Source organism: Hemitrygon akajei, chromosome 18 (assembly GCF_048418815.1).
Source record: "Hemitrygon akajei chromosome 18, sHemAka1.3, whole genome shotgun sequence".
In the NCBI taxonomy this organism is placed as follows: Eukaryota; Metazoa; Chordata; class Chondrichthyes; order Myliobatiformes; family Dasyatidae; genus Hemitrygon; species Hemitrygon akajei.
This window is the reverse complement of record NC_133141.1, coordinates 44,302,212-44,324,781: the sequence shown is the minus strand read 5'-3', so window position 1 is coordinate 44,324,781 and position 22,570 is coordinate 44,302,212. Positions and strand designations below refer to the sequence as shown.

Below are 22,570 nucleotides of genomic sequence, written 5' to 3'. Positions count from 1 at the left end.
TATGAATCTCCAGTTACCAGAAACAGGCCTGGATTTCCCATAAATGCCCCATGCAAGGTATGATCTTGTATCTGCCTAAGGTTTTGGGAAGCTGGTATTGTAAGACATTTTTTGTACATTTTGCTAAAGTTTGATACTTCCCAAGGTCTGTACATCCACATTATCAGTAATTCAGAATGTTTGTTAGCTATTCAGAACTTGTTTGGTCATTTCATTAAATAATGCTTGATATCTTCCTCAACTGCATGTCTTTTTAAAATTTGTGAAGTCAGAGACAAGTTCTACTTTGTAGACTATTACCTTTGTAGAAAGCATTCCTGATTTTTTTCACCCTTGTGCAAATCTGGGTTCTTGATGAACTCTTAAGTTGCTTGGTTCTAAAATGAAGACTACACTTTCCCCACTGGAAAGTGTTTATGTATGACTTTTGGATATTCATAAAATGTAGTTACTGGGGATAGCACCTGCGCCTTGTCCTTCAAAATAGTATCAAAAGATCTTATACCTTTTATAGATTTGCATTTATAACATTTTATTGGAAAGGCGTCACCTCTGATAATGTAGCACACTCTGGTAGTACATTAGAATATCAATTTAGATTTTTTCCATTCAAATTTCCAGAGAATGACTTGAACTCATTACCTTCTGCAGCTGCTCCAATTCTCAAGTTTTTTTAAAATCCTGGAAGGTAGGGTGTATCGGGTTCAGCACTCTGTCTGCTTGGGGGGAGTTGCAGGATTGGATATTGGAGAAGAAAAGATTAAAGAGCACTCATAGTTGGTTGTACATTTGATTTTTGTCCATGGTCATGGAGCCCTTGTAATTATGCAGTATACTGCAGTGGGAGGGACAGTGGCTTGAGCTTATAATTATGTGACCTGCACTGTGCTAGAAACAGCAAAGAGAAGACTGACTTCATGGCAAGGGAGGAGGAGAGTGAAATTAAAGGATGTGTTCCTGTGCTGTCCACTGCATTGCAGTCTGTAGCAACTGAGATATGGAGAAACAGTTTCAGTTAATTCAAAAGTGGTGCTGATGGTTTAAAAAAAACTAGCAATGTCAGTGTTGTAGTGGCAAAGAGAAAAATAAGATGCAATATTTCCTGATTTGTGTAGGGAAAAAAATTAGCCATGAGTAGCTGCCACTTGTTCAAATAAAGTCTTTTATCTACCTTATTATACTACTTTCATGATAGCTAAAAGCAGTTTAAAAATTAATCAAAACAGTTGTGCATCTGGCCTTATCGTCACTAAATTCCAACTGCAACCATGGCAACTACAATTACCTTTAAGCACTCTGGAATGTCACTGCAAAATAAATTCACCAGTGCTATGCAGCTGACCTAAACAAAATCACTTCCACAGCCAATAGCTTACTTTCTACTTGTACTCTTAAGTGAAACAATACCAACAAATTACTAATTGAAGTTGAAGCATGGCAAGATTGCCATGCTTTCAAACAGCACAAATTCCATAATGATGCCTGTGTCATTATTCTCTGGTGCAGAAATTGAAACAGCTAAGATGTGAAATGAAAGTGAAGATTGGTAGCTCCAGTTGGCTGCCTGTTTGTAGGGTTGTTCACCGAACCTGGAAGTTAGGTTGCAAACTTTTCATCACCAGTCGAGATGACATCATCAGTGCGCAATTGAGTGTTGTTTCTGCCGAGTGCTTGCATTTATATTGATCCAACTTGTTCTGACTGGTTGACTGTCATGCTGGCCTATAACCCTGGTTATCAGCCATTGTGAGTGTTCGTTTCTCAGGTGTCCGTGGCTCACCCCTTGGCCCCGATCTTGCAGACGCATAGGTTCATAAATTGCGTCCAGTTCAATATGCTTGTTAATCGTCTTCTGTTGAATGCCAAATCTGGCAGCTGGCAAAGCAAATAACCGCTCCATCTGTTTTGATCTTGGAAGTCTTGTTTAAAGAATAAACGCTAGAAACTAAACATTAAAAAATGATTTCCCTCTGCACCCAGATACAAACGGCATGCAGCACAGAGGCCATTTGACCTGTCATATCCATGATGATCAAAAAAAGAGCTTACACACTTGAGTTTACCTGAGAAGTTTAGAAGTGTAACCCTCTCACCAGGGCTTGTGCACAAACTGCTCGTTAGCTAACTCCGCTAATAGCCATGTGACTCAGTGGTGAGAAGGCCACCTTTCATAAGCAATATATGTCTAGGGTCAGTATTAATAGGGGTTCAACTAAGCAGGAAAGTGGGAATGTTCCGTGGAGGAACATTGATTGTAGCTAATGCTATGTAAATACTGTCCCATGCACAGTTATCGTTTGCCTGGAAATGACAGATCATACACTGGCATAAAATTGCAAAGAAAGTATATTTACCAAATTTTCAACTTTAACAAGTTACAGAAAAATAAAAAGGTCCATTACAGTTAAACCAGTTCAATATGCAACTTTTGGGCTTATTTCTGGAGTAGTCGGCTTGCATGCTGAACCCACATTCTATGTAAAGGCACCCACTGCAGTCCGAACTTCCCTCGAAGACCATCTCAAACAAACTGGCTCTCAGGAGTATTGGCTTTTCCTCCTTGGAGCTATTCATCTGCACAAAGCATTTCTTACAATGGGGGCATCTTCCCTTATCCCCTGCTCCACAGCTCCCACGGAAAAAAGGACCCTAAACCAGACCACTGTCCAAAAAAAAAAAAAGTCTGCTGCCACCCAGCACTCTCGGATGTTCCACTGGGCAGAAAGTTGCACTATGTACCAAGGCAATCCTGATAGGAATGTTATGTCAGCCAAAGTTGTTCAGCATGGCTTCATATCTTTAGTCAAAGCTAAAACGTTATTAGTAACAGGCCATACTGCTTTTGCAGAAAACTGCTAAAATAAAAATGCCTGGCTGTAGAAATCTTACAGCTAGTATCTTTTCCCGAGGGTTGAAATGTCTAATACTAGAGCGATTAACGGGTCCCTTTCGGAATGGCAGGCTGTGACCAGTGAGGTACCGCAAGGTTCAGTGCTGGGACCGCAGCTGTTTACAATATACATTAATGATTTAGATGAAGGGATTAAAAGTAACATTAGCAAATTTGCCGATGACACAAAGCTGGGTGGCAGTGTGAAATGTCAGGAGGATGTTATGAGAATGCAGGGTGACTTGGACAGGTTGGGTGAGTGGGCAAATGTATGGCAGATGCAGTTTAATGTGGATAAATGTGAGGTTATCCACTTTGGTGGCAAGAACAGGAAGGCAGATTACTATCTAAATGGAGTCAAGTTAGGAAAAAGGGAAGTACAACGAGACCCAGGTGTTCTTGTACATCAGTCAATGAAAGCAAGCATGCAGGTACAGCAGGCAGTGAAGAAAGCTAATGGCATGCTGACTTTTATAACAAGAGGAATTGAGTATAGGAGTAAAGAGGTCCTTCTGCAGCTGTACAGGGCCCTGGTGAGACCCCACCTGGAGTATTGTGTGCAGTTTTGGTCTCCAAATTTGAGGAAGGACATTCTTGCTATTGAGGGAGTGCAGCGTAGGTTCACAAGGTTAATTCCCGGAATGGCGGGACTGTCATATGTTGAAAGATTGGAGCAACTGGGCTTGTATACACTGGAATTTAGAAGGATGAGAGGGGATCTGATTGAAACATATAAGATTATTAAGGGATTGGACACGCTGGAGGCAGGAAGCATGTTCCTCCTGATGGGTGAGTCCAGAACTAGAGGCCACAGTTTAAGAATAAGGGGTAGGCCATTTAGAACAGAGATGCGGAAAAACTTTTTCACCCAGAGAGCGGTGGATATGTGGAATGCTCTGCCCCAGAAGGCAGTGGAGGCCAAGTCTCTGGATGCATTCAAGAGAGAGTTAGATAGAGCTCTTATAGATAGCGGGGTCAAAGGATATGGGGAGAGGGCAGGAACGGGGTACTGATTGTGTATGATCAGCCATGATCACAGTGAATGGCGGTGCTGGCTAGAAGGGCCAAATGGCCTACTCCTGCACCTACTGTCTATTGTTTATTGACATGCTTTTAAGGTGAGAGGGCAGGTTGAAATGAGATACGCTGGGCAAGTTTTATTCTCTCTCTCTCCCCCCCCCCCCCCCCCCAAGGAATGGTAGGTGCTTGGAATGGACTCCCAAGGGTGGTGGTGGAGGCAAATACGATAGAGGCTTTCAAGAAGCTCCTAGATGGGCACAGGAATTGGAATGATATGGATATTTTGTAGACAGAATGGATTAATTAGGCAATTACTAATTTAATTAGATTGGTACAACATTGTGGACCGATTGGTCTGTTCCTATGTTGTACTGTTCAATGTTCTAAATGTGGTGAGGATTTCTGTGGCCCTTTCAGTCAGCAAGTTGCAGAACCCCACTACCCATCAGCTGGGGGGGGAAATGTTTTCCTCATTTCCCATCTAATCCTTTTAGCAATTACTTTAAAATCATGTTCCCTGGTTTCTGACCTCTACTGATTTTTTTTTAAAAAAAAAGTCCTATCTAATCTGCATGCGCCTCATAATTTTATACACATTGTTGAATTCTTCCCGTTATTTGGAACAGTTGTAACATAGCAAGTTCATTTTATCAATCTATTTGTCTTTACAATTTTACAGTTCTGCAGCATCCATTTTAATCATCGATACACCCTCTGCAATGCAATTGCATATTTGATATAATATGCCATTCTCTAATATATACAGTTCTAGTATAATCATGTTTTTATACTTTTCAACTAAAAAGAGCGTATCCCGTTTGCCTTTTAATCCACCTTATTCACCTTTGACAAATTATGGATCAAACATTCCAAGGAATTTACTTTTGCTGCGTTGATGTTATTGTTGCCATTTTGTTGCAGCCTTCAAGTAGATTTTGTCATAATTCCCTGGACTGAATTCCGTGTGTGTTAAATGCCAATGAAGAGCGACTTTTGACATTAATGGTGAAAATCTAGCAGGAGCAAGATGTAGGAAGATAACTTTGATCAGCTCACAAGCAAACAATTACAATTTTTTTTCATTGAAGTCAGTGTCAAATTGAAGTGGAGTGGCAATTTTAGACTGTGCAACTAATAATTCTAGTTCTTGCAGAGTATGGGTGTTAGGACGTATTTGCTATAATGAATAAAGCTAAAAGAAAAAATTGGTCAAAAATTGTGACAGTCTTTAGGTGTCTGATGTGGAAATGGATTTGCTTGGTTTCCCCAATAACTATTGCATGAACTTACTCTTCATTTTTCAGATTGCAGAACATGACCTAGATTACGACTGGCCCTAGGCTTCTAATATTATAATCAACTTCAGAGCAAGATGATGCCCCTCTTTCTGCTCCTCCCCTCCCCCATTTATTCCATAACCCTACTTCACTGTGGCACGTGGCCAAGTGGTTAAGGTGTTGGACTAGCGATCTGAAGGTCGTGAGTTTGAGCCCCAGCCAGGGTAGCGTGTTGTGTCCTTGAGCAAGGCACTTAACCACACATTGCTCCAGTCCACCCAGCTGAAAATGGGTACCGGCAAAAATGCTGGGGGTTAACCTCGCGATAGACTGGCGTCATATCCGGGGGAGAGTCTCGTACTCTCAGTCACTTCACGCCACGGAAACTGGAAATAAGCACCAGCCTGATGAGCCTATATGGCTCGGGACAGACTTTAACTACTTCACCAGCACACCATAATTTACACTGGTCACTTTATTAGGTACAGGAGTTGAACCTGGTGTCTTCTGCTGTAGCCCATCCATGTGTTGTGCAATCAGAGATGCTCTTCTACACACTGCTGTTGTAATGTGTGGTTATCTGAGTTGCAGTCACCTTTCTGGCAGCTTGAGCCAGTCTGGCCATTCTCACTAACAAGGTGTTTTTACCCACAGAACTGCTCACCATTCTCTATAAACTCTAGAGAATGAAAATCCCAAGCGATCAACAATTTCTGAGATACTTAAACTAACCCATCGGGCACCAATGATCATTTCAGGGTCAAAGGCACTTAGATCACATTTCTTTCCCATTCTGGTTGGTCTGAACATCAACTAAACCTCTTGACCGTGTCTGTGTGCTTTTAGTCATTGATTTGTTGCCACATGATTGGCTGATCAAACATTTGCATTAATGAGCAAACACAAAGTATGCAGATGCTGTGGTCAAATCAACGCATACAAACAAGCTGGATGAACACAGCAGGTCGAGCAGCATCCGTTGAAAAATTTAGTTTACCTGAGATGTTTAGAAGTGTAACCCTCTCACCAGGGCTTGTGCACAAACTGCTCGTTAGCTAACTCTGCTAATAGCCATGTGACTCAGTGGTGAGAAGGCCACCTTTCATAAGCAATATATGTCTAGGGTCAGTATTAATAGGGGTTCAACTAAGCAGGAAAGTGGGAATGTTCCGTGGAGGAACATTGATTGTAGCTGATTAATTAATTAATTCAACGGCTGCTGCCCGACCTGCTGAGTTCATCCAGCTTGTTACATTAATGAGCAGGTGTATCTAATAAAGTATAAGCTTTCTGACATAACTATACTCTTTTTAGCTGTTATAACATTAAATAACCTGTGCTGCAAGTAGACTTGGTTTGTCTAAATTTTCATGTTCTTATTGAACAGATTTTCTAACAAAGCATTGATAGTAAATGATGAAAATACTTGTCAGTGAAACAATGCAAACAAAGCTCAGTTTGGGAATTCTGGCACAGTCCGTTGTTGCTGCTTCACACAACACAGTTAAAGATTGTTACCATAAATTACAGTTTTGAGTATTATTACATTTCTTTTGAGTTCTGAAAAGTTCGGCAAAATATTAAATAGATACTTTATTGATCTTGAAGTAAATTACAGTGTCACAGTAGCATTACAAGTGCACAGATGTACAAATATTAGAAGAAAAGCTAAAAAGAATTTTTTTAAAAGTTGCCTCAAACAGACTAACAGGTGGGGGTGATCACTTACACAGGTTTAGATTGACTCATTATAGAGCCTCATGGCCAAGGGAAAGAATAAGCTCATATAGCGCTCTTTGAAGCAGCGCAGTTGTCTTTGTCTATTACTAAAAGGCTCCTCTGTTCAGCTAAGGTGGCATGCAAACATTGTCCAGAATTGCCAGGATTTTCCATAGAATCATTTGTTCTACCACAGCTTCCAGTGTATCCAGTTTTTCTAGTCAGTTTATCGAGCCTGTTGATATCACCTGTGTTGATGCCATTGCCCCAGCACACCACCACATAGAAGACTGGTGATAACAGACTGGTAGAACATGTGAAGGAGAGGCCTGCATACTCCAAAAGGACCTCAGTCTCCTCAGGATATAGAGGCAACTCTGGCCTTTCTTGTACACAGCCACTGTGTTGGTGCTCCACCCAGGTCTGTCATCCAGGTGCAGTCCCAGGTACTTGTAGGTCCTCACCACATCCATGTCCTCACCATCTCCTTTGTCTTACTGATGTTGAGATGCAGTTGATTCAGCTTGCACCATTTGATGTTTAGATTATTTTTTTGTCATTGAAGTTTTCTTTGGTTTTTTTCTTCTGCCTTGTATATTAACGAAATTGTGGAGAACATTTACAGGGATGTTGCCAGGACTTGACCTAGGGTATAGGTAAAAGTTAAATAGGTTAGTATTTTATTCCCTCGTGCACAGGAGAATGACAGTTATACAAATTCATGAGGGGTATTTCATTTTTTTGCCTACTGAAGTCGGGTGAGACCAGAACTAGATGTCGTGGGTTAAAAATGAAAGGTGAAATATTTAAGGGGACCTTGAGGGGGAGCATCTTCACTCAGTGGTGAAAGTGTGGACCAGGCTGCCAGCGGAAGGTGTTTGTTTGATTTCAACATCTGAGAGAAATTATGGATGGGAGAGCGGTTATGGAGTGCTATGGTCTGGATGCAGTTTGATTGGACTAGATAGATTAATAGTTTGGTACAAACTAAATGACAGAAGGGCCTCTTTCCAGGCTATAGTGATCTATGGCTAATATCTCTAGAGGTTTTCCTAGCAATTTCATAACAGGTTTTACATTTTTTAAAAGAAAATAATAATATTGTTTAGTAGATGTTTCCTAGGTGTAATCTTTTTTTAATAGTCCCCTCCAAAAGTAGTTACTGGTTTTATAAGGTTATGTGTCTTGCCTTGTTCTTTCGACATTTCAAAGGTATACCATACATGGACAGATCTCTTGGGTATAGCCCTAACCTATCTTGCATATGACTTCAATGTTTCTTTTCTCACCCACAAAAGAACATAACATTGTGTGCAGATCACACACAAGTGAATGTTGATCTGAGGCTGTTCGGGTGTTGTCTTAAACATGCAAGAGTGAAAGAATTTTAAAAACCGTTAATACATGAGAAGGTACAGGATGTAATGAATAATTTATTTGTTTTTGTACTTTTGTGGTTGAAATTGTTGGTTTTATGCAAAATATTGTAACATGTGTACATGGGGTTCCACTTCTGAAATTCTGTTTCAGAACTGCAATGGAGCAGAATTTAAGCAATGAAGTTCAACATGAATATATTGATGTATTCCACCTTTAATTTATCCCCTGTAGCATGTGCTATCTACTTGAAGGATACTTGTTTATTGCATGCTGATGAACAGTTGCAAAAACAATTAGTTTTTTTACTCCTGTGTTTTTCTGGAGAAAATTTTCAACAGGGTTTTACAATTCATTTTGTTTGAATTCCACTAAATATCCAGCTTTAGTCCAATCTTCCTGGCGTTGGCATAGACTTGATCAAAAAGTTTTTTTAAAAAAATAGATGCTGAATAAGTGGGGTGGGGGAAATAGAAAATTCTAGAAATATTTAGCAAGTTAGGTAGCAAGAGTGAAGAAAGAAACAGTTTGGGTCACTGACACTTCAGAATGAGTTCAAGTTCTGTCACATGAGTTATAGAATTTAATTTGGTTATTAATCTGAAATTGTATGTATATACAAAGTAGTCATCAGTTATGACCACAAAACTACTTGGATTGTTTAAAACCTTGTCTGGTTCACTAAGCTGAGAACAAGAATGGTGCACTCGGCATCCCTCTCTTATTCTCTTCAATAATGCCATGTTTGATCTGGTTGCCACCTCAGCTTGACATTCTTGCTGACTTCCAGTAATCCTTCACATATTGCTACCATTGCTTTAAGAATATTCAAAGATTCTACTTCATCCTTTTGAGGAAGAGAATTCCTAAGATTTGTAAATTTCTGGTGGAGCCTGCTTCATCTCTCAAGTAGGTAATCCCTTATTACTACTACTAATTTCTTCTAAAGGAGGTAATATCCTCTCCAAATCCACCTCCAAGCCCTCAGGATCATCTGTGTTTATCTTAAAATTTAATGGATGCAAGCCAAGGCTGTCCAGGAAAAAAACTTTACCAATTCAAACAAAGTTAACAGAATGGAGATTCTTGGTTATGAGTTTTGACATTGGCAACCACTTTTTAACTTTTACAGTTATTTACAAATTGAAAGCTGTTGTGGATTATCATGAGGAATAAAGTTAGAAGTTTTTAATTCCTGGAATGTGGACTTTGCTGGCAAAGCATTTCCCAAGTGTCCCTGAACTATGGAAGCAGTTAAGAAACAATCACATTATAGTTCTATAGAGATCTGAATTGTTATGGCTGTGCACGCACTTCTCTGAAGGGCATCAATAGACCAGACAATTATTTTGTGAGTAATCAATGGGGTAGATAATTATTTATTGAGATAAATCAGGGGATTGCTGGGCAGCATGGCTCAAGGAAGGGCCTATTCCACACTCTAATCCTCACCTAATCACTGAACAGTTTACAATGACCAATTAATCTACCAACTGGCATGCCTTTGGACTGTGGGAGGAAACCCAAGAGGTCACAGTGAGAACATACAAACCCCTTACAGGCAATGACGAGAATTGAACCCGAGTCGCTGGTACTGTAAAATGTTGTGCTAACCACTACGCTACCGTGCCGCCCTATCTTGCCATGGCACTTTGTAGAAAGTCAAGACTCCGATGGTATGTTGAGGTTTGGCCCTAAAAGTTCTGACAGCTATTAAAGCCTTACCTTGCTAAGATAGATGTGTACTCTTTTAAATTCCTCTCTTTGGGGACGTCAACAACTATAACATAGAAGTAATTATCTATCAATGCAAGATAATTTTTACTCCAATATTACCTATCTTCTTTTACCTCATCTATAAGCCTGAAATATGCATTAGCAAGAGTTGGTCTTGTTCCAGATTTTAACTTGCCACAAAATCTAAGTGAGAATAGTTTTCTTTCCCCCAAGTGTAAGGCTGGGGAATCTCAGCAAGTCTGAGTTCTGCTGCTTGACTCCACATGGCCTGGTATCCTTTGTGAGACTATTTACATTAACGAGCAGGATCAAGCCTTTTAAAAATAAACTGATAAGTATTTGAAAAGGATATGGGGAATTAAAATTAGGTTTAATGAGACAGCTGAAGATCAACTGAGATTATTGGAACAACCACCTTCAGCTCCTTTATTTTGCTGTAAATTTTGAATTATGGCCAATATATCACCTCCAGTGTATTAAAGTGCTCTATTTTCCTATAGATATAAAGGATAATTTTCTTTTAATTCCCAGTGCAGTATTTAATGTGGTTAGTAAAATTTCAGGTAGACAACCTCTTTTGCTCATTAAAATTAATGGAAAGAAAATTGGAAAGTGTTCATACAGCTTCTAAGAATGACCAATGGGAGAGAACATGCACAAGAAAAGAATAAAGTGCAGATAATTCTACATATTGTAGTTCAAGCCAGATATTTTACAAAGTTACAAGATTTTGTTTAACCTATAGATGGTTGTTCTCCATGGTGTTGAGGATTAATGGCAATGTTCAATGTCTGCATAAAATCAAATACTCTAGGCGTAAAATTTATTCCACAATTATTTTGTGAACAGCTGAGGTTGGGAATTGAACAAATTAATTTTGAATTGTGCTATAAGTTAAAATCTGGTCTTGATATTACTGAAATGTAGATATTACCTGGTGGCTATTGATTTATCTTACAGATCAGCTAGAATGGATGATAGAGCTCTGTGGTGCCTCAATAATTAAGGAGCCTTGTTTATTCTCCTATAGCCCTGTAAGTATAAGAAAATATTTCACTCTTATACTTTATATTAAAAAAGAAGAAAAATAGGTTTGTAAAAGAAAGGAACTAAAACTTATTAAGTGTTATATGAATATTTCTCCCCAAGATATAGCCACATTTCCCATCTATTCACACTTGAAGAAACCATTAATGAAAAGTTCCTACTTCAACCCTTGGAAGAGTTATGTAGCACCAACCTCTCCTTGATACTCCCAGAGGTCTGAGGTTCAGTTGCTTCCATCATAGTTCTGTGCATGCTAATGTGACAAATAAATCCCATGAGTAGTCAGGAAACATTTACAGATGGAACTTATTAGGACAAAACAGTGGGTTGCCACAAGTTGATTTTGTTTCTTGTTCTAGTTTTAAATAATTTTCTGTTTGTACACATGTTGGGTGTAAGTTCTGTAAATTAAAACCTGCAATAATCCAGCACAGTTGGCACCTTGAATCAGAATTGGGTTTAATGTCACTGGCATAGGTCATGAAATCTGTTTTGTGGCAGTAGTACATTGCAATACATAATTAAAACCAATAAATTACAGTAAGTGTATGAAATAATTCAAATAAGTAGTGCAAAAAGAGCTAAAATAGTGAGGTGGTGTTCATGAATTCATTGTCAGTTCAGAAATTTGATTGCAGAGGAGAAGAAGCTACTCCTAAATCATTGAGTCTCTCCAGGCTGCTTCATGGGAGCAAAGAGAAGAGGGTGTGTTCTAGGTGCCTGTAACGATGGACGCTACCTTCTCGAGGCATCGATGCTGGGCTGGCTAGTGCACATGATGGAAGTGGCTTAGTTTACAACTTTCTGCAGCTTTTACCGATCCTGTGCGGTGGCCCCTCCAGGTGGTGATGCAACCAGTTAAAATGCTCTCCAGTTCTCCTCATCCTATTACTACAATGTAGCTGCTGTCATACCTTCTTTGTAGCTGCATCAATATGTTTGACCCAGGCTAGATCTACAGAACTGTAGACACCCAAGAACTTAAAACTGCTCACCCTTTCTACTGCTGATCACTGGTGGACTGGTAGATAGATAGATAGATAGATAGATAGATACTTTATTCATCCCCATGGGGAAATTCAACATTTTTTCCAATGTCCCATACACTTGTTGTAGCAAAAACTCATTACATACAATACTTAACTCAGTAATAATATGATATGCATCTAAATCACTAACTCAAAAAGCATTAATAATAGCTTTAAAAAAAAGTTCTTAAGTCCTGGCAGTTGAATTGTAAAGCCTAATGGCATTGGGGAGTATTGACCTCTTCATCCTGTCTGAGGAGCATTGCATCGACAGTAACCTGTCGCTGAAACTGCTTCTCTGTCTCTGGATGGTGCTATGTAGAGGATGTTCAGGGTTTTCCATAATTGACCGTAGCCTACTCAGCGCCCTTCGCTCAGCTACCGATGTTAAACTCTCCAGTACTTTGCCCACGACAGAGCCCGCCTTCCTTATCAGCTTATTAAGACGTGAGGCGTCCTTCTTCTTAATGCTTCCTCCCCAACACGCCACCACAAAGAAGAGGGCGCTCTCAACAACTGACCTATAGAACATCTTCAGCATCTCACTGCAGACATTGAATGACGCCAACCTTCTAAGGAAGTACAGTCGACTCTGTGCCTTCCTGCACAAGGCATCTGTGTTGGCAGTCCAGTCTAGCTTCTCGTCCAACTGTACTCCCAGATACTTGTAGGTCTTAACCTGCTCCACACATTCTCCATTAATGATCACTGGCTCCATATGAGTTTTCTCAACTTTCCCTTTCTGAATACACAATCAATTCCTTCATCTTAATTATATGTTGTGACAGCACTCAACCAGCTGATCTATTTCACTCCTGTATGCCTCACCATCTGAAATTCTACCAACCATAGTTGTGTCATCGGTGAATTTATAGATGACATTTGAGCTGTGCCTAGCCGTGGGTGTAGAGTAGAGCAATGGGCTAAGCATGCATTCTTGAGGTGTGTCTGCATTGACTGTCAATGAGGAGATATTATTTCTGATCTGCACTGACTATATTCTGATTAGAAAGTCAAGGATCCAGTTGCTGAGGGAGGTACAGAGGCCCAGGTTTTGGAGCTTGTTGGTTAGCACTGGTAGGTTGATACTTGGTAGTACTGGAGATTGGTTTGACTGGAGGATTTTCCAGACCAGTGGATATTTGCTCCCCAGCACACTTTTTTAATTAGTTATTTTTGCAATGTCACACAAATATTACAATAAGTTCTGTATTGAAGTCAGTAAGTTGCAGGGGAGTACAAGAAACCTTGCGTCAGCAGCCAAATGTTGAACCATCAGGATTTCCAAATAGATTACAGAATATTAGATCTCGTAATATTTTAGTATGATTGATAGCACATTAATTTAAGCATGCTGCAAGTGTCTGTAACAATTGAAGAGAAATTTATTGATACAAAGCTGTTGAGAAATTCATCTTTGATCATGAGCATTGAAGTACACATTCCATTGAAGTCAATGGAATCAAATGTATGCTCAATACAATCGGTTGCTGATGTTCACACATGCAGCTAAAGACTAATTCTTAAAAGTATATACAGTTGGCCCTCCTTATCCACGGGGGATTGGTTCTGGGACTCCCCTTGGATACCAAAAAACACGGATGCTCAAGTCAGTGGACTTTAGGACCCGGCGGAGCTCAGGACCTGCTGCCTGCAGTGTTTCTGTTCCGGAAAACGATCACGATTGAAAATAAAGTGGAAATAATAAAGCAATCGGAAAGGGGTGAAACACCATCGGTCATTGGAAAAGCGTTAGGCTACAGTCAGTCAATGATCGGAACAATTTTAAAGGATAAAGTGAGAATAATGGAGCATGCGAAAGGCCCTGCCCCAGTGAAAGCTACAATTGTTGCTAAGCAACGCAGTGGTTTAATTATTGAAATACATACGTTTCTTAAGTGTTTTATATGCATAGAAAGGTAAAATATATACTAAGACAAATGTTTGACTAACTGATGCTAAATACCAGATGTACCTCTTTTAACTTAGAGAACTTCAGTTTTTTCTCGCTTCCCGATCTGCAGTAACCTATACACATCCTCTCATATACTTTAAATCATCTCTAGATTACTTATAATAAATACCTAATACAATGTAAATGTTATGTAAATACCTGTTATACTGTATTGTTTAGGGAATAATGACAAGAAAAAAAGTCCTTGAGTTCCATTATTGTACTGTTTAAGAAATTTTCCTTAAATTTAAACAGATACTTTATTACTCTTATAAATGAATGAAATTTTTGGGTAATAGTTTTTGTAGCCATTGTATTATATCAACCCATATCCATTATTTCTATTAGAACTGTACCGAAGTGGTGGTAGTGCAGCCTGATGCTAACCCAATAAACACAGACTACAAAGGTGAGTGTCTAGAGTTAAATCCAAATTATTTCTATCTTTATAGCACTGACAAAAGTTTTTGACTTTTGATAGGTATCCGTTAATTGGAGCAAATCTATCCCTGCAATGACTATTTACAAATAATGCAAATCAACAATACTCTGGGATTTTTTTTCTGCAGTATCTGTGTAACAGTTTCAGACTCTTCTAGGTTTGATATGTTAACAGGCCCGAAGAACTGAATTGATGCTTTGCAGTTAAGAGACATAGTCATAGAGTACAGCACAGAAGTGGGCCCTTTGGCCCATCTAGTCCATGCTGAAAACATTTAAAATGCCTACTCCCATCAAACTGCACTGGGGCCAGAGACCTCCATACCCCTACTTTCCATGTACCGATCCAAACTTCTCTTAAACGTTAAAATCGAGCTTGCATGCACCACTTGTGTTGGCAGCTCATTCAACACTGAGTCAAGAAATTTCCCTTTGTGTGCCCCTTAAACTCCTTACCTTTCAGCCTTAATCCATGACCTCTCGTTGTAGTCTCGCCCAACCTCAGTGGAAAAAGTCTTCTTTCATTAACCTTATCAATACACATCATAATTTTGTATACCTCTATCAAATCTCCTCTCAAACTTCTACCTTCCAAGGAGTAAAGTCCTATCTTATTTAATCTTTCCTCATAACTCAGGTCCTCCAGACCCAGCAACATCCTTGTAAATTTTCTCTGTTCTCTTTCAACCTTATTTACATCTTTCCTGTAGGTTGGTGACCAAAGTTGTGCTCAATATTCCAATTTAGGCACAACCAATATCTAGTACAACTTCAACATAACATACCATCTCCTGTACCCAATACACTGATTTATGAAGGCCAATGTGTCGAAAACTTTCTTTATGATCCTATCTACCTGTGCCACTACTTTCAATGAATTATGGACCTGTATCCCCAGATCCCTTTGTTCTATCACACGTCTCGGTGCACTACAGTGCACTGTGTAAGACCTACCCTGGTTAGTCCTACCAAAGTGCAACATTGCACACTGCATGAAATTCCATCTGTCATTTTTCAGCCTTATTTTTCCAGCTGATGTAGATCCCTCTGCAGACCATGATGGCCTTCCTCGCTGTCCACTACACCCCCAATCTTGGTGTTATCTGCAAATTTGCTGATCCAGTTGACCACATGATCATCCAGATCATTGATATAGATAACAAACAACAAAGGGCCCAGCATAGAACCCTGCGGCACTCCACGAGTCATATGCCTCCAGTCAGCGAGGCAACCCTCTACTACCACTCTTTGGCTTCTCCCACAAAGCCAATGTCTAATCCAATGTTGTACCTCAGCTTGACTGTCGAACGACTAAACCTTCTTCACCAACCTCCCATGCGAGACCCTATCATGTGCTTTGCTAAAGTCTATGTAGACAACATCCACTGCCTTGCCTTTATCTACTTTCCTGGTATCTTCCTCTATAATGTTGGTTAGACATGACCTAACATGCACAAAGCCATGCTGGCTATCCTTTGTCTGTGTCTACCAAATACCCATATCTGGTCCCTTAGAATGCTTTACAATAACTTTCACACAACTGATGTCGGACTCACCAGGCTATAATTTCCTGGTTTGTGTTTGGAGCCTTTTTTAAACATAGAAAACATAAAGCACAATACAGGCCCTTCGGCCAACAAAGCTGTGCTGAACATGTCCTAACCTTAAAACTACCTAGACTTACCCATAGTCCTCTATTTTTCTGAGCTCCATGTATTCATCCAGGAGTCTCTTATAAGACCCTATCGTTTCTGCCTCCACCACCGCCGCCGGCAGCCCATTCCACGCACTCACCACTCTCTGCGTATTTTAAAACAAAACAACTTACCCCTGACATCTCCTCTGTACCTAGTTCCACGCACCTTAAAACTATGCCCTCTCGTGCTAGCCATTTCAGACCTGGGAAAAAGCCTCTGACTATCCACACGATCAGTGCCTCTTATTATCTTGTACACCTCTATCAGGTCACCTCTCACCCTCTGTCGCTCCAAGGAGAAAAGGCCGAGTTCACTCAACCTATTCCTCATAAGGCATGCTCCCCAATCCAGGCAACATCCTTGTAAATCTCCTCTGCACCCTTTCTATGGTTTCCACGTCCTTCCTGTAGTGAGGCGACCAGAATTGAGCACAGTATTCCAAGTGGGGTCTGACCAGGGTCCTATATAGCTGCAATATTACCTCTCGGCTCTTGAACTCAGTCCCACGATTGATGAAGGCCAATGCACCATATGCTTTCTTAACCACAGAGTCAACCTGTGCAGCAGTTTTGAGTGTCCTATGGACTTGGACCCCAAGATCCCTCTGATCCTCCACACTGCCAAGACATTAATGCTATATTCTGCCATCATATTTGACCTACCAAAATGAACCACCTCACACTTAACTGGGTTGAACTCGATTTGCCACTTCTGAGCCCAGTTTTGCATCCTATCAATGTCCTGCTGTAACCTCTGACAGCCCTCCACACTATCCACAACACCCCCAACCTTTGTGTCATCAGCAAATTTACTAACCTGTCCCCCCACTTCCTCATCCAGGTCATTTATAAAAATCACAAAGAGTAGGGGTCCCAGAATAGATCCCTGAGGCACACCAATGGTCACCGGCCTCCATGCAGAATATGACCCATCTACAACCACCCTTTGCCTTCTGTGGGCAAGCCAGTTCTGGATCCACAAAGCAAGGTCCCCTTGGATTCCATACCTCCTTACTTTCTCAATAAGCTTTGCATGGGGTACCTTATCAAATGCCTTGCTGAAATTCATATACACTAACTACATCTACGGCTCTACCTTCCATCAATGTGTTTAGTCACATCCTCAAAAAATTCAATCAAGCTCGTAAGGCATGACCTGCCTTGACAGAACCATGCTGACTATTTCTAATCATAATATACCTCTCCAAATGTTCATAAATCCTGCCCCTTAGGATTTTCTCCATCAACTTACCAACCACTGAAGTAAGACTCACTGGTCTATAATTTCCTGGGCTATCTCTACTCTCTTTCTTGAATAAAGGAACAACATCTGCAATCCTCCAATCCTCCGAAACCTCTCCCGTCCTTATTGATGATGCAAAGATCATCGCCAGAGGCTCAGTAGTCTCCCCCCTCGCTTCCCACAGTAGCCTGGTGTACATCCTGTCCGGTCCCAGTGACTTATCCAACTTGATGCTTTTCCAAAGCTCCAGCACATCCTCTTCTTTAATATCTACATGCTCAAGCTTTTCAGTCCACTGTAAGTCATCCCTACAATCGCCAAGATCCTTTTTGCTTCAATATTCACTACAAACGTATTCATTAAGTACCTCTGCTATCTCCTCTGGTTCCATACACACTTTTCCACTTTCACACTTGATTGGTCCTATTCTTTCACATCTTATCCTCTTGCTCTTCACATAACGTGTAGAATGCCTTGGGGTTTTCCTTAATCCTGTCTGCCAAGGCCTTTTCATGGCCCCTTCTGGCTCTCCTAATTTCATTCTTAAACTTCTTCCTGCTAGCCTTATAATCTTCTAGATCTCTATCATTACCTAGTTTTTTGAACCTTTTTGTAAGCCCTTTTCTTGATTGGATTTACAACACCCTTTGTACATCTAGAAACAGCAGAACAAATTAGCTATCCCCCAATCCTTTCGTCCCTGTCTTTTTGCTAAGGATGATTTAAGTATCTCTATTAGGGCCCTGTCAGTTTCTGCACTTATCTCCTGGTGTCCAAGGGAATGTCTTGTCAGGCCCTGGGGAATTATCCACCCTGATTTGCCTCAGGATAGGAAACAACACCACCTCTAATCTACACAGGGTCCATGAAGTTGATGCTGCTTTGCCTCACTTCTCCTGACTAAATACAGATGCAAAAAATCCTTTTAAGTTCTCCCCATCTCTTCTGGCTCCACACATGGATTACCATTCTGGTCTTTCTGAGGACCAGTTTTGTCCTTTTGCAATCATTTTCTCTTAACATATCTATGGAATCCCTTGGGATTCTCCTTCATCTTATTTGCTGTAGCAACTTCATGCCTTTTTGCCCTTCTGATTTCTTGAGTATTCTCTTGCATTTTTATCCTCCATAAGCATCTCATTTATTTCTACCTGCCTATACCTGCTATGGATCACTTTTTTTCTCTCTTACCAGAGCCTCTATCTCTGGAAAAACCAAGATTTCCTACACTGCCTTACTCCAATTTAGAATCTCAACCTGGGGGCTAGAACTATTTTTTTGCATATTTACTTACAAACTAATGGTATTGTTCCCCTGCATATAATTCTGTCACCTGGTCTCTCTCATTCCCTGATAGCAGATCCAGTATCGCACTTGAAGACCTTGTGGGTGAAAGACTAATCGTTGATTCAAATGTGCAACCCAATTCAAAAATTGTTTGCCTTGTATTGCTCTCTATAACTTTACTAGTCCAGTGGGTTGAACTGAACTAGCTTCTCCTGACATGCGTAAAAATTGTTTCCTTGATGCAGAGAAGTGGCATTTGGCTGAATCTGGGTTAGGAAGGCTCCCATTCTGAGCCATTAATAATTAGTTTTTTCAATGAAAGGTTGCTATTACTGTTCTGTAGAGTAATGTTTATTTCATTTTATTAGCTTTAGATTTAATTCCTTGTGCTTAAAAATTAACAATAAGTATAATTGTTGCAGCAATAGAAAGACAGTACAATAGTATTGTGGTCTCCCGGGAATGGATCTTGGACAGTATTGCTTGCTATGAACACCATCAACTAAAAGATTATCAGATCTGCCTTATGGACTGAAAATCAGCACAATCTGGATATGCTGAGGATGTATTTGTTATTTAAATAGAATTTGTATATAATGTAAATAATGGTTATTTAGGTGTAATGTAAATAACTGCTTAAGAACTATTACAGTAGAGTAAAATTCTAGTCATAAATGCATGGCTGAAGGTTGCATTTTCACTTACTTTGGTTTCAGTTGCAAATGTTTTGTATTAACACCTTAGTGCTAAATGTTGAGTCATGAAAACGTTTTGATTGTTTAAAAACAAAATTTGTGTTGTATTGCAGGTTCAGAATTTAAGCCTTTATCTATTAGTGCATGTGGTACTGATAAAATTCAGCTTTGGAAGTGAAGGAAAACATTGTGTATTGCCCCTGTAAACACAAAAAATGTTACATTCTATAAAGTGTGTAATCAATTACACAAGTATTTTGTCAGCTACAGTTTTACTGGCAATAAGATTGCTTTCATATTGTTTTATCTCTATTTATGCATAAACTCACTTTGTTGTACTTCCTAGCTTTGTGTACTGTAGCTGCTGAATTCTTTCATTTGACAAACCTGCAATTACTGTACCATTATGCATCTGTACTTTTGTTCTGCTGTTCCTACCCCTGGTCAAAAAGGTGAAGCTCACTGATCTTTTTAACCAGAAGTTTTCCTGTTGGCCTGTCTTAAAAAAAAGTTTTGAATTTAGTCTTCTGGTTTCTGAATCTATCAGTTTTTTGAAGTTCTTGTTGGTTAAATGCATAATTAACTTTACCAAAAAGAGAAATTTAAGACTCTATTAAATATAATACAAGAGAGATTGTTTGTCCAATTTCATTTAAATAGTAAGAATTATTGATCATTTGCTTCCCTGGCATACTATAGCTCTTGGATGCAAATAGTGGCTATTTTTATTGTATTTCCATCCCAATTTTTTTCTTAGTTGGTTCTTTTGTAGAACATTTTATTAGTACTAGCCAAAGTTAGACAAGAACTGATTTGTATATAAAGTTAAGGTTGCTGATAATAGTCGAGGAATAACCGACCTAAATACACAGGTTGTAATAAGCTCAGTACTGGATATATTCTTGTAATAGATTTATTTGGCACTACAATCCAAAATGTATATTAATATGCTGACTAAATTTTGTGTTCTTTGATCTCAATGATTTCTGTATTCCAAACTTAACTCTGCTTTCTTCCATGGTTAATTGTATTCTAATTACCCAATCAATTTGGGGCTCTTGGGTTTTGAATACAATGGTGACCTTGGGCCTTGAATACAATGGTGAGCTTGGGCCTTTACGTTTCTCATGTGTCAGCAATTTAAAGTCGAGTTTGAAAATGTGAGAAAAGTCTGAATGAAAGGTTTAGAGTTGTCTATTCTGTAATTGAAATAATTTGGCAGCAGTTTGATTTTAAATTCTACTGTAATGAGTTTTTGTGCTACAGCAAAATCTCCAAAAGCACGTTGAAGGCATTAATGGCACTGTAACAGTCTGTACCCATTATAACTAAACCAGTGGCAAAATTGACAGAACTGCAAAAAAAAAACTACATCCAGGCAATCACTTGCTCTGGTTTACGCTCCTGCCGGCCTTCAGCAGAAATCTTCCATGGGCTGTATTGAATTTTTTCATTTGAGAGCTTCAGTGACTAATTTGTACTGTCAAAAATTCAGTGAAGATGTGTTGAGAGAATACAAATTCCTGGATTATAAACAAAAGAAAAAGTTATTGATTTACTATAAGAAAACTTGTTTTTTTTCCCCCCTGAATACATCTGCTGAAGTTCATGGCCCTGGTTCTAAAGTCTGTTTAACTTCAAACACATTGTAGAATATTTGCAATTGATTAAATATCAGAATTGTTCTTGTTGATTTTGTGTGAATTGAAATGCATCACCTTTATTGACCTCTGTCCTCAGAGCAAGTTCTGCAAAGAAACAGCTAGCTTTTTAAAGGTGTGGCTAGAGGAAGAACTATTTTCTGATATTTGTTTCTGTGCTTTGCTTTGCTTTGAAAGATGCCAGGTTCTGAATCTTTGATATATGATTGAATTTGCGAATACTGGTCGTATTTCAAAGATCTGGGGCAACATTCTGGTCCATGACATTAGTTACCTACCAGTTGAAGTTTCAATATAGTGGGAAATACAGTTGTGTTCCTTGTGTATGTTGTGTTCTTGTTGTACTGAAATGTAAAAAAACTATCTTTATAATCCTTTGTAAAATGGTAATGCACTTGATAGTAATGATTAAAACAAAATACATTATAGCTGAGCTGCTTTTTTATAAATTTAGATCAAACTAATTTGAATAATACAAAGTTTCACATGGCAAAGTAGCTCAATTATAGTTATTCAAAGATTGTAATTAACTACAGGTAAGTTGTACAAGCAATATAAATTGAACTTTTTATCTGCCTATTTCAATTGTAGTTGTGCATCTTGGTAGGAAAGAAGCTGCTTGAAATAAATTTATGGGGCAGCTATGTAATTAAAGATTAGATTGTGACTGCCTACTAACTTTAAAAGAATACTTTAATGAACATCTGATGTGCATTTTGGTAAAAGTTGTACAATAACTTAATGCAAGATCATTAATTTGAAGCATTAAGACTCCTTTGTTCTTCACAAATATTGCCTAATTTACAGAGCATTTCTAAGATTTTCAGTTTTATTTGATTTCAGGGATCCACAATATTTTGCATTGCTAAAGTAGAATTTTGCTGGCTTGTTTTGATTCAGATGTTAAAGCAGTTTATTCCATTGTTAGTTTCACCAAAGATGTATTTGTTGAGTAAGTTAAATAAAAAAGACTTGGGTCACTATATTGTATCTCAATGATCCTCCTTTCAAGTTGTGCTTTATAAGCACATTGCATTGTGCCAAGGAAAAGCTGACTGTTAAATGGAGACACAAACAGCAGATACTGGAATCTGGTACAGCAAACAGTCTGCTGGTGGAATGCAGTAGATTGGGCAGTGTCTGTGAGGAGAATGGAACAGTCGCAGAAGTGCAGCACAAACAGGCCCTTTGGCCCATCTAGTCTATACCAAAGTCATTTAAACTGCCTACTCGCATCGACCTGCACAGGCCCACCATATCTATGAACCATATACCTATCCAAACTTAGATGTTGAAATTGAGCTCACATGAACCACTTGTGTTGGCAAGTAATTTCCACTCTCATGACCATCTGAGTGAATATGTTCCCCTTAAACTCATCACCTTTCACCCTTAAGCAATGACCTCTGGTTGTCATCCCACCCAACCTCAGTGGAAAAAGTCTGCTTTACTCTTCATAATTCTGTAAACCTCTGTCCAATCTCCTTAATCTACATTC

General features: G+C 39.3%; 1 protein-coding gene across 3 annotated transcripts in view; it reads left to right on the top strand.

The window, feature by feature from the left end:
- LOC140741384 (breast cancer type 1 susceptibility protein homolog) overlaps positions 1–22,055 on the top strand; it is a 92,452-nt gene extending 70,397 nt beyond the window's left edge. For all 3 annotated transcript variants that reach the window (XM_073071549.1, XM_073071548.1, XM_073071547.1), the window contains exons 19-21: positions 10,981–11,054; positions 14,398–14,458; positions 19,139–22,055. In XM_073071549.1, the coding sequence (XP_072927650.1) occupies positions 10,981–11,054; positions 14,398–14,458; positions 19,139–19,251 (248 nt within the window). In that variant the 3' untranslated portion in view covers positions 19,252–22,055. The remainder of the gene's footprint in view (positions 1–10,980; positions 11,055–14,397; positions 14,459–19,138) is intronic.
- The last annotated feature ends 515 nt before the right edge of the window (positions 22,056–22,570 follow it).